The sequence below is a fragment of the Rhodnius prolixus genome, unplaced genomic scaffold (assembly GCF_049639745.1).
Source record: "Rhodnius prolixus isolate KJV_2025 unplaced genomic scaffold, Rpr scaffold_10, whole genome shotgun sequence".
NCBI lineage: Eukaryota > Metazoa > Arthropoda > Insecta > Hemiptera > Reduviidae > Rhodnius > Rhodnius prolixus.
Genome location: NW_027411615.1, coordinates 28,423,113 through 28,436,369, shown reverse-complemented (window position 1 = coordinate 28,436,369; position 13,257 = coordinate 28,423,113). Strand labels below are relative to the sequence as shown.

The 13,257-nt window shown below is 32.5% G+C and overlaps 1 protein-coding gene across 4 annotated transcripts; it reads right to left on the bottom strand.

Moving 5' to 3' along the window:
- Nucleotides 1–576: 576 nt before the first annotated feature.
- Nucleotides 577–12,995, bottom strand: LOC141456997 (uncharacterized). Of its 4 annotated transcripts, XM_074133447.1 has the most exons (12): nucleotides 12,755–12,994; nucleotides 11,043–11,189; nucleotides 10,422–10,580; nucleotides 9,661–9,816; nucleotides 9,411–9,560; nucleotides 8,771–8,824; nucleotides 6,698–6,754; nucleotides 6,440–6,616; nucleotides 6,288–6,335; nucleotides 5,932–6,105; nucleotides 4,744–4,818; nucleotides 577–1,023 (listed from the first exon to the last, which is right to left on the bottom strand). In XM_074133447.1, the coding sequence occupies exons 1-12, from the start codon at nucleotides 12,876–12,878 to the stop codon at nucleotides 620–622; spliced, it is 1,725 nt and encodes a 574-aa protein (XP_073989548.1). In that variant the 5' UTR covers nucleotides 12,879–12,994; the 3' UTR covers nucleotides 577–619. The 4 variants fall into 4 exon arrangements, with proteins under 4 accessions (XP_073989548.1, XP_073989550.1, XP_073989549.1 ...); XM_074133449.1 differs by lacking the exon at nucleotides 6,440–6,616 and having other exon boundaries at nucleotides 12,755–12,995; XM_074133448.1 differs by lacking the exon at nucleotides 8,771–8,824 and having other exon boundaries at nucleotides 12,755–12,995.
- Between the last annotated feature and the right edge of the window lie 262 nt (nucleotides 12,996–13,257).

The following is a 13,257-nucleotide window of genomic DNA, read 5'->3' as shown; positions in this document are numbered from 1 at the left end:
TCGGACTAAGAGCCCTCTGTTCATCTTTCCATTACGAATTTTTCTCCCTTTTTTAAAACCTGATTCTCAGATCTCGAAACTTTGAAAATAATTTTTCCTACAAATTTTTAGCCTTTATCCCGTTCCATTTTTCCGAAAAGTAAAGAAAACTTAGAACATGATATTCAAGCATTGTTTATACTTCACAGATATTTTATGCCCAAGACTGTAGTTTTATAAGAATCCCCAAGTATTATTGGATTCTTAAAAATGAAGAGTCTATCTTCGAAAAATAACTGATGCCTGGTGTCAGCATTAAGTAAACTTACCTCTAGATACTAGTTAAGAAAATTTGACTGCTAAAAACACATATTTCTTTGATTTAGGTTCATTGCTAACATATTACTGGGTCAAATCCAGCTACTGTTCCTTAAATCTTCTCTAGCTTGGAGCTTCTTACAGCTCACCGTCCGGTGATGGACAGTGTAACTAGAGAACACTGTCCGGAGGCCGGCAGTGCATTGAAAAAATTTCAATGATCTGAGATGTTGACAATAATAATAATGATAATAAAATAAAAACAATGACACTTTAATATTTAAAAAAAAAAGAAGCATTTATTTCCTCAATAGAATATAAATCAGTTCGAAACATTCATTAAAAAAAGTAATTTTCTAAACAACATTTTTGAAATAGATCTCAATAAATTTAACCAATCATCTAAGTCTGTATTCCCCCCTGACGGTGGTAAAGGTTTATTTGTAGAATTAGTGGTCACATTTGATGCACTAAGCTGATTTACATCCGGATTTGGACCTAATTGATCCATGTTTAGCGGTAGAAAATCCATTAGTTTTGAAACTATAGGTACAATATCACGAGCCAATCTTACTCGTTTCGATGTTTTTCTATCTTCCGATATTGCCATCTCTATTGGATTTGTTGTTAGCAAATGATTTAAGCAATTAGCACTTAGAAGTTTTCTGGATGTAACAACTGATTGATTGTAAATGGCTTCCATTTTTTCCACATAATTCATGGCCACTGTTGAAATACAAAAAGAAAATATTATGTACATAAACAAACCAAAAAATATCTTGGAGGTAAATTAATTGCCATTAATAATGAAAGGAATGGCTATATTTTTTATGTCTTTACGTACAAATACTCAGTTTTATTCTTATAGAGTGTGGTAAACTAGCTGCTATTCTTTGAAAGAATTAGAACTAGATCGTGTCTAAGAATCAGACTAACTTTTAGAATCATCACTTGTTTCGGCTTAACCCCATTATCAAACATTACTGCATAGACCCTATACAGAACAAGTATATGTGGGAAATTATTAGTTCACTCACAGGTAAACTCTAGCCAAATCCATACCTAAAAAATTCTAAAGGGTGAAACCAGATTGAATTAGCCATTGTTATGGTGCGCACCATATTTGTCAGAAAAAAGAGTTCCCATCAATCATTTAAAATCTAAAAAATTGCACATTTAATCATTTATAATATTTCTCGCCTTAACTTTTAGACAAAAAAAGGTTATAACACCCAGAGAGTTTGAGCTAAATTTAATAAAATCAGCCGAAAGAATGTAAACTTGTAACTTGTTTTGCAAATTATAAAAAATTTACTTCAAATACACGTATTTCTTGTGATCTAACAAGTGGATTTGAAACAAACCCATCGAATTGAACATTAAGTACGAGGGTTGTTTGAAAAGTCCGTGCAAAGTCAGAGAGATAGCACCACTGGCGCGTATCGAGGTTATGTTTAGTTAGTAGCATCTCTTGGAAGAACACACACCAAGTTTCAGCCAGATCGGTCTATTTCTTTGTGTTTGGCATTCGTTTGAATCGAGGAAGTCGAGTGATTTTCAAAAAATGGACGAAAAAGAATTTCGTGTGTTGATTAAACACTATTTTATGAAAGGCAAAACGCCTCAGGAGACTAAAGAGAAGCTTGATAAACATTATGGTGACTCTGCACCTTCGATTAGAACAGTTTATAAGTGGTTTCAAAATTTTCGGAGGCTGCCATATGGGCACAAGTGACGCTGAACGTTCTGGACGCCTTGTTGAGGTTACTACTCCAGAAATCATTGATAAAATCCATGATATGATGATGGATGACAGAAGAGTGAAGGTGCGTGAGATTGCTAGTGCTGGTGGGCATCTCGAATGAACGGGTACATAATATTTTGCATCAACATTTGGACATGACAAAGCTATCCGCAAGATGGGTGCCGCGATTGCTCACGCTTGACCAAATCGTGTGAAGTGTTGCAAGGACGGTTTGCAGCTGTTCCAGAAGAATCCGCAGGACTTTAAGCGTCGTTTCGTATAGTGTTCAATTCGATTGGTATAATTAAATAGCTTTAAATCAAACACAGTATGAGTTAGATTACGCGAAGTATTAAAAAAAAATTAAATCTGCTTTTTGTGGAAAACGGTTGAGAATTGATGTAGGATTTTATGCACAATTATGCTCAAATGATATGGGGAATCATCTATTAAAGTATAGCCAACGTGGCACATTCTGTATAATGCTAACGTAGGATAACCTCTATTATGTAGCGGTGGTTTTTAGCAATAAAGGATCTTCGTGGAACATCAAGTGCTCCTATCCGGTGACGAGATGAAAGCGGAAAAATAAACTATTCATTAATGTAAATTTATGAGATCCATTACACAGATACCGTAAAACTTGCCTACCGATTTCAAAAGCTAGCACCACAATCTCTACAGGCAAAGGTCTCTTTCGTCGTCAAAATCGTGGCTATCCTTTTTTTTTCCCCCAGAGAGGCTAAGATAACGCTATAATCAGCAAGTCGCACGCAGTAAGATAGTAGAAGCCTAGCGAAACTTTGTAATTACCTAGCACTATCATAGACAATTTTTAGAGAAGAATATCATTAAATTAAAGGAATTTAGTAAGTTTGGATGACCGTTTGAACGACAGTACAATAATTAGGCTAACCGATCCGTTCAAAAAAAAATTTGTAGAGGAAGATACACATAATCTCTACAACGATACATTCCAAGCGTAAAAATATTCCAGTACATCCATGGACCTCTATAGCGCTAGTTTGTACACGCCTAACGCCTCTACAAATTACAGCCATTTACACAGCGTATTTTGGATTTTTACTGGTTTAAAGTTGAAAATAAATCAAATAGGCCATCACTATACATTAACGCTGGAAGCCTATCTTTTCCATTAAAATGACGAATGAAAATTCCTCTTGATAAATCGTCTCTAAAAAAAAAAATTATTTAAATATTTATTTGAATAATGGTCTATTATGGCTTTAAATTAGAATTTATGAGATTTTGAGGTTTGGCAAAACATAAAATTGTGTTATATTTGAAAATATTTTATGCATCTACGACAATGTATGAATAAAATATTAAAAAAACACGAATATTTATGGATGGTATAATTTCTGTCTGCCTGTTCTTAGGATATCCTTTTCACTTTTATCGTTATGCCGATGGATGTAAACAATGGAATGTCCAATTACATTTGGATCTCAGTACGAGTATAAACCTCCAGTGAAACCTACTCTTCATCATGAAATATACAATTTATTAGTTACAACAACGCTTTTTGGTAATCTGCAAAATAGCGTGAGAATTACGCCACGTTTATTTCTCAAATAGAGGGGTAGATTACAGAGGCAGTGGGTGGTAAAATAAATTTCTTTTCCATGTAAAACAACTACTTTGAGCTATGGTGCTGTGACAGTGATTGTGCACAAATATAGGCGACTGTAAGTAATAAAACTTTTAAACTGTTAATCCCTTACCGTTGTACAACTATATCTGAAAACCCTACAGGTTAATGTCTGTAGATCAGTTAATCGTATTGTTAGTCAGGGATAACCGCAGGAATGCCAAGATTTTTGAATGTATACCCTTCTCGCTCTAAGTGAGCAAATTGAAGGTTCTAAGTGTAAAGAAATTGCGACAGTTGATGTACATTGATCTGGTGCTTCGCAATAAAATTCATGAAAAACTAATCATAACACTTAAACCAATGATTTTTGGTTTGATAAAAATTTATGTCGAGAACTTTCAAAAAAGAAAAAGCTAGCCACAAAATAAATATTACAGGAATTCAGACGCCAAGATAATATTTGTAAAAAGTAGTGAAATTCTGATGAGGAAGTGTTGGTAGATTTGTATGTAGATGAATCATTATGAACGTAGTGCGTACAAAAAAGATTCTTGCCTCTAACATTGCTTCAATGGCGTTTACTACATGACTACATTATGTAAAATAAAATAATTTATGCTGTAAATAATCAGACAAGCGAAGCATTCAAGCACAAATTACTCGTAGTTTGTTATTTGTGGAACCGCTACATTAGACACATAGTAAAATTGGGGCTATTGCTGAATCAACAATTTAACGTACCAATTTTATTCTATTATAGAACTAAAGTTAGTTGGTTTTATATAATTCTGTTTAGCCCAGACTGCCAAATTCCAAAAATAAATCTTTACGAACAAAGTTTAGAGCCTAATTAATTGGCCTGAATGCCCATAATTACTTACATAAATGCCTATTATGTACTAAGTATAACAGTAACCTGATGCAGACTTTAACTGTCGCCGAAAATTATGCCCAGAAGATACGAAGTCTGTCAGTAACGTCTTTATAAGCCGCTTAACATTTGTTTCCGATTAAGTCACACAAATATTGCTGAAATAATTAGATTAGAAATACTATTGCAGTAATATAAAAACAAATAATCTCTTACATGGTGTACAAATTGTAACAAAGTTCAACAGTTCATTGTATAACTTTTCGCCAACTTCAAACCATTCGGATATCCCTGTAAAACAGTAAAAAAAAACTCCGGTTATTTTTGGTTAAACAACTGTTTTACATCCTACGAAGAGGATTTGACAGGAGGTTAGTGCAGGACAAGTTGCTGATTATGGGGTTATAGTGTAGGTAAAGTTGGGAGTGGAATATGATTATGGACTGAGTAAGGTCAGAAACAAATGGGATCTGCAGGTTATGTGTGAAAGGAATGGTTGCTGACGTAGAAGAGTGCGTCAGTGATGGTTCGAAGCATTTTTGGAGGGTTTGGATTCTGTTTAGCTTTGCTGTTGCGTTCAGGTCCAGATGGGAGCAAGTAACGCTAATTCTTGTTTGTAAGAGTCTTCCGATCATTTTTGATCGTTTGTGAAGTAGTTTCTTGAGCTTTCCATATCTCTTGTTGAGTACAGAACGTTTGAGTATAAGATAAGATAGTAGATGGGACGGGACCTATGCCCCAAGGCACCGCAGCCACAGAAGACTTATTGTGCCAACGTTTGAGTATAAGTACAAGGATTCCACAAAAGTCGCTTGTGGAGGTATAGGTTAACGGAACAGGATCGTGGTTCAAATATCATTGGAAGGAGTATTTTTCTACTGAAAATCAAGGACATTTAGAGGGACTTATTTCCATTTACCTTTACACACCATATACGGAACCAGAGTTCAAGCGTATCAAACCCGAAGGAATCCAGCTCGAAAACAGGATCAGTATTATAAAAAAAGAACTGTAGTGTCATTTACAAAGTTTTGGATGAAAGAGAACCTTCATTGTGGAACTCCACCGAGTATTGGGCAGAGAGTGGAAGAGAAAAAGCCACCGGACAATGTGGAAGAAGCATACTTTATAGGTAAGATTTGGATAAGATAATAGGTACTGGAGAGGACATTCTTGAGGTTCAGCATGAGCCACTGGTGCCACATTTTATCAAAATAAAACGATATACGTCAAGGAGAGCCCCCCGAACATAACTGTTTGAAATATAGTTGGCTTCAGTATCCACGCGATACGCTTGGTGGATAGTAGAGGAAATCCAAATTGGTAGCCAAGAATAATAAAAGAAGTTATTGAAGGATGCTTCATTTACCTTAGATAATAAAAAATAAACAATACTTTTCTTACGCAGAGCAGGTGGAAGGAAATGAGGCCTTGAATTCATCATTGCCAAGTACTTAGTTATATTTTCATATAATTGGATTGCGATTGGAACAGTTTGCTGAAGAAGGACTGACGATTCCTGCAATCCTTCGAAGAGATCTTTACGTAGTTCATTATAGTAGATGGTGCAATTTTGAACTAGAAATAAAATTAGACCTAGAATCAGGGATGTGTAGAAATAAAACCAAAAACATCAACAAACAAAAAAAAATGATTAAAAAAAAAAATGGAAAAGCTGCACGATCGCTATACTTACCATCACAGAGAATAAGAAAACGTAAAAATGAAATAAAATAACGTAATAATTAATAAAATGTTACCTTTATCAAGGTTAACGTCGTTTTCATTTACTGTGGTCGAACCTATTGCTGAAAAAATGTAATTCATTTTAGAAAAAAAAATTATATTTTCAAAAGTTTGTTTTCTGAAGTAATACAAAAATTTAGTAAATAAATAAAGCAAGAACACCAACAGACTGCATGTGGACCACCAAACGGTGGTACTCCGGCCATATATTTTATTCCTTCCGTTATTAAATCGCCAATTAGTGCTCCAATTAGACTAAAAACAATATCTGCAATTTGATTCCGAATTAAAGGCTTATTTAAATTTAAATTAGCTTGATTAACGTTTGCTCCTTTTAGTACATCTGTTTTGAGAAATATGATAACGTACATGAGAAATAAGTTTAAGATAGCTGAATAAATATTGAAGAATATGTCAAACTTACAAGAATCTGCGAACAATCCAGTGCAATAGGGAAGAGTAGAATTTTCTGAATCGATTCCTTTAAACAAATTCATTATTTTAGAAATAAAGTTTTAAATTATAAAGTTATAAATAATCTGGTATATTAGTCAAACAACTTCCTTTTACTAGAATTTACCAATCTAAATTCTTAATCAATCTTAGAATTTGTAATTAAAAATTAAAAATAAAAAGATTATTGAGTTGAAAGGAACACTACAATAAATTGACAGCGATGAAGAAAGCATAATTTTACAACCTCAACAGACTAATGTCAACATTCTTTTAGAAAAAGTTCAAGTGTAGAGTCACAAAATTAGGGATTCAAAAATTGGAAAAAGTGGCTGTGAAAGGTTTAAAGGGTTTAAAACCAGACAGGGCTCAGAACAATACGTAGAAGCTGCCTAAGAATCAAGGAGTATGTAAGGACGACAGACCATAGCTCGGGATACTCAATCCTATCTGGAGGAAGAAACCTTGAATCAATCTTAAAGAAGTGGCTGGGCTTATTATTTGTAAGCACCTAGATTGTGATGTATGCAATCTGATGCAATCGATGACACCATAGTTGGAGAACTAGGTAGGGCACATGGATTGCACAGTAAATATCGCTCAAGAGTAAGGAAATGATTTTGTGTATTTATCTTAGATATTTGAGGGTCATATCATATCTGCAGGAAAGCAAAGAAACCTTTTTTTGGGCAGAGTGGAGTATGCCGGGAGTGGTCACAGGGGCAAGCCTGAAAACTTTGATTCAGTAGGCGTTTGTTCAAAAATTAGATTGCCACAATGGTGTGGAAGACTGCAGTGTGGACAGAAATTAGAGAAAAGTCATTAGAAAAAGCGCATCGAAGCACAAAGCGAACAAAGGCGACATTGAGCTTCTTCGCTAACATTGACGCTGAACTAATTTTATTTTTTTGGATCTTTTCAGCCATTGGGACAGACAATGAAGGCAATCTTAGATTGAGAAGTAAGGGAGAATGATCTAAAGTAAGGCGCCACGGTAGCCGAGCGGTTAGAGGCGAGACCTGCAAAGCTAATATGCATTGTGGTACTGGGTTCGATTCCCGGTCTTTAGGCCTTGGATTTTATTTAATGGTTAATAAAAGAAATTTGCGCTAAAGTAAGCTTGCTAGTCGCCTCCGTCCATAACACCTAATTGGTAGTTGGACGTTAAGCCCCGCCTGAAAAAATTGGCGATTACTTTACTTTACTTTACTAGAATGATCTAAAGTATGCAGAGGAACTTATATTAAATTTAGTGGACGTCGAGTTGGTATCCAAGACGGATGCGGCGAAACAAATATTGGTTTCGAGACAGGTATTAAAGTAAGTTTTAGTCGCTTGAAAGAGGATACGATCAAGAAACTACTCGTAATTGAAGTTTATAGTAATAACTTTTCTTTCTTTGGAGCAGAAGCTTCATACTTAGAGCTAACTGAGAAGTATAAAAGTCTCTGTAATTTGGATAGTTTCAAATAGAAGTAAAAAACCTACTGAAGCAAAAGCTTAGTTTTGGGATTTGAACTTAAGGAATTCTTGAGAAGTGGTAGAAAACTCCTTGACACGATCTTCCAGGGACGTTGCTTTCATTACAAACAAAGTTACAAACTGCCTATACCGGACACTAGGCTTTAAGAGAAGCTCTTGGAAGAGAAAATCTAACAGCAGACAAAACTAGCACAGGCTTTCCTGATTGGAATACTTAATTCGCTATAAATTTATTCAATTTAATTAAAATTACTCCAAAGTAATTTATTTCGTAAATCAGTTTTGAAATATTTTCTCTTTAACTGTCTTTTTTAAAAACATGAGTGTTGGTTTACTAACTTTAAGATTCAAAATAACCTTAATTATAACAGAAGCAATTTTTTTAAAAAAAGTTTTATCATTCGAGGTATGTTTTATTTATAATTAAAGAAGGAAATTTCTCTAAAATGTAGAATCTCTACTTCAAAAAATTTGCCAAGAACTCTTCTTTTTTCAATCAGTAAGAGAAAGTAAGAGATATAATCTTAAATTTCAAAAATAACTGTTTTGATAATTGTACAACCTCCATCGAGAACATCATTATAAGCTGCCATCAATTTCTCAATAAGCTTTTTATCTAAAACAATAGATAGTTACAATTATTTATTACAGTTTATTATCGTTAATATTGCAATCATTTTAAGTTAATGTATGGCATTCAATGGTCACTGGAATCGTAGCCTTTTCTCCAGTACACTACCGGTCTCCGATCAATGTTCCCTCACTACAGACAACACAATCACTCACTAGACATTGAGTCAGTAGAGGTTTCTCTACTGGCTGGATTTAAAACCAGAAGCTTTGGCTAATCTTTACTCTACTAACAGTTATTAACATCATCATTGTGTATGCAGCTTATACTGCATTTAGGTATTCAAGCTGCCAAACTGATGATCAGAGAATCTACTACACCTTTAACATATAGGAGAACCATTTATGTGGCAAGTGAAATATCTGTTTACATTAAAAACTGGGTGAGGCTCCTGAGTGTGTTTGGAGAATGAAAATACAAAGTAACACTCATTTTTACAAAAGGTAACACACAAAACTATAAATTGTTTCCATCCTAAACTTCTCTTCAATTTAGTTTAGTATTTAGATTTAAAGTTCGTTATAATATGCACAATACTTTTTGTATAAAACAAATTTAACTCACTACTTACCTACTAATTCTGTATCATGTAATTCATAGCCGATTATTCGAGTAATAACGAACACAACTCTCATACTTTTATAGAATGCAATTCCAGTCTCCGTACGAAGATCCAAAGTTATGTCAAGAAGATAATTCCTTATATAATCATATGAATGGTCTAAATAAAATTTTGTTAAATAAATACATAAATATATAAAATAATAATCATAATAAATACAAAAAATGTAATGAACATTCAGTTAGGGCTCTTTCATTACCTGGTGTATCCGAACTGTTTTTTGGACCTTTCCTTATCTCTGCTGTCATCTGATTTAATGTTTGTATAAATGGAATGAATGAATGCACTACGACATTACTCAAGTTTTTCACAGAATCTTTTAATGATGTTTGTAACTGTTGATTGTAGCAGATGCCTAAATAATTAAAACGCAATTAATAAATAATAATTTCCAAAAGAAAAGACGGAAGATGTAGTGGAGTGAAGGAAAGTTGACCTTTGGCCAATCAATAGCTGAACGGTTACTGGCGAGGATGCAAAGCTAGGATGTATTCGTGTTACTGAGTCTTTCATCTAGGGCTATATTTAATGGTAAAAATGAGAAATCTGTACATTTAAATCCAACCACCAAACCAGTATACCTAATTTGGTGGTTGAACGTCAGCATCATCTTATTTCTTTTGTTGATCCCAAAATATGGCTGGATAGCAGTAATTTCTTTAACAAGTCGGAACCTGTTAAGCGTCACAGTAAAGGAAAAAGAAGGAGCCGCAGAAAGGATGGCTTGCTGGGTTGTGATGAAAAGAAAGGACATATTGGAAGCAGATGGTAGGATAATGTCCAACCTTTACTCTTGTCATCCTTAAAGGATCTTTACATGGAACATTATTTGATCTTACTCCTGACAAAAGAATGTATTATAATATTGTCAAATTTATGAATATGAAGAAATATTGAAAATATAGCGTTCGCGAGACAATTAAAAGTGATCACCGAATACAAAAACAAAAATGAACATACCCTTTGTCTCATTGTCAGAAGTGAAATCCGGATTTTTTAAAAATTTTAAAAATTCTTTAGTTTCATCATTAATGCCAATGTAACATGATACTACCTCGCTCTCCAGTTTCTCCATGAATTTAGTCAATGATATGATAAAATCATCATAGTTATGATTCTCTGAAAAATTGTTTTTAATAATTAAAATGTGGTCTTTACAATGATAATTTTACTTTATTGTGGATATAAATTTCAATTTATACTGATTAGAACTGAAGGAAACTATGATAAATTAAAAATAAAACAACTTCACAAAATAGAATTCTAACAGAAACACATGCTTATTGATACGAGCATATCCATGTTTTCTTCTTTTTTGAATAATGAATCAATCAAAAACTATTAACAATACTCTACTATGCAACATATTTTCTAATAAAATGGACATCTACAATATTTTGGCAAAATATTTATCAGAAAACTGCAATGAACCAATAAGTTTATTATTTTTTTTAGAATTAGCAAATTTCACTAAGTTAAGTTTGGCTTAAAGAGATCTGAGAATAAGAACGCTATATCCTTTTAAAAAAGATACTTTTTTAAAAAATTAGAAACGACATAACTAAAGCAAAATTTACATACCATTTGAAGTAAATAGCACATCACTGATCCTTTTAGTCTCCGTAAATATTGCTCCAGTCAAATAATCCATAGAAATTTTATTGCGCCTTTGTGAATCTAAAAGTACTTTTTGCAGTTCACTTTGAAGTCTACCACCATTACAAAATCCTAAAGAATGAGTTTTTTAGTAATTAAGAACTGTTATTTACTTACTTTTTACAACAGTTTTTAGAATCACTCTCTACATTCCGCTGTAAAGAGTTTTTTGTTTTTTTTTTGCTAAAATGTCATCTATATTTTGAGAATTAATACCTTGAATTATATTCGAATTTTTACTTTTGAATTATTGAATATAATTTAATAGATAGACAATTTGTTTGGGAAACGAACTTGCTTGTAAGAACTGCTGTTAGACCAGAACTAAAGTCTTTATTTGTTATTTTATGGACTATTAACTAACAATATAATAACTGATAAAAAGATTAAGCAGTGATAATTGACACCAATGAAGTGTTTCTTGTTACTAATCTTGGTAACACAAATACTAAATTCCCTTTGTAAAAAGAGGAAAAGAAAGAATAGAAAAAACGAGAGATGACATTTTGTATAAGAGAGTAAATTTAAAAGGAACAATAAATACCTGGTAGGAGAGAAAACTTCTGTACAAAATTACAGAACCTTGTTTAGGCACAGCCAAGGCAAGGTAGAGACAAAAGAAAATAAAACTGAAATGGGTTAAAATTATATTATCTTTTATGAACGTAGTATGTTTTGCGACGGTTTACATAGTAATGAGGTTGTACCTAAGGAGAAACCAGTACAAGGGCTGCTAGAAGAAGAGTGGTAAGAATGTGAAGTAGCAACAAGAGATCAGAGAGAGGATCTTAGACTGAAGATTCCTACCGATCCTCTCCATTTAATAAATAGTTACTAATTACGCAAAAGAAATTATGTCATAAATTGAATAAATGTTTAATTATTATTTACATTACCGACCAGGTCATCTGCACGGCTAAAACTGATTACCAACGGGTACATTTCTTTTTACATGTTAACTGTGTTAACTCTACATGAATAAAGGATGAAGAATGAACTTCTCCTTTGGATGGATAATTCATTCACCAAAAAATAAAATAAACAGTTATTAATAACCCTTCACTACAAATAAATGTTTTGTTTAAAAAAAATGATGGATTAAATCATAGCCCAATACTCGTTATTTGTGTTAATATTAAGAGTAAAATCATTTTAAAATAGTTCAAACTGTTTCAAACAAAAGTAAAAAATTATTTAACTTTAGATGATCTAACTTGAAAGATTTAATTATTAGTTTTAATGTGCTTGCGTTTGTTTATTAAAGATTATAAGTGGATTCTTAGTTACTTTTGATGAGCAGCTAGTAGTAATGTTACCTCAAATTGTATTATTGCCCTTTTTCCTCAACAAACTAATACTTCAATAAAATAGACAACAATATGATTTATTTGCTTACTTTTTATTTAAATCATTTTGTTCTTAATTTTGATTTTGTGTTTTAACAGGTCTTTTTTGTAGCGATTCATGATTACATACTATATCTAAAATTAATCGATCAGAATTGCTTATCTTAATCTGTGCATTTGTAATAATCAATTAAATAGCAAAGAAAAAATGTCTAGAAAATTAATTTAAAAAGAGAATAAATAATTAAATTATTATTCTAAAAGAATAAATATTTAGTAGTGAATAATTACCTGTATGGTTACTATTTTTAACAGTTTCAGCATTAGAATAACTAAATATCAGCAATTGATAGACAATGAAAATATGATAACATTGAAGAATGTTTTTAATTATTGCTAATCGTAAGTTAAACATACTATTAACTGTAAAAGAGCTATTGAGCGAGATATCAGTAACAGACCTAGTTTATATTTAAGTAATACTGTCACGGAATGATAGTTATTGCCTTTATTTTGGCATTGCATGCAGTTTACAAGGCTATTAGGCTGTTACTCATGCAACAGTCACATTATATTAGCTTTATTTAATAAAAGTAATAATTAGATTTATGGCATAATCATTTCTATTCTTTATACTTGAAACATAACTACTAATGTATGGTATTAATTACTAGAAACAATATTTAAAAAAAATTGACGTGCTGTTGAATTATATGAACGTGTTTAATTTTTATAGTCACTTTAATGGTACTGTAAGTAATTAGAAAACTTATTTCTTAAAAGTATATAATTTG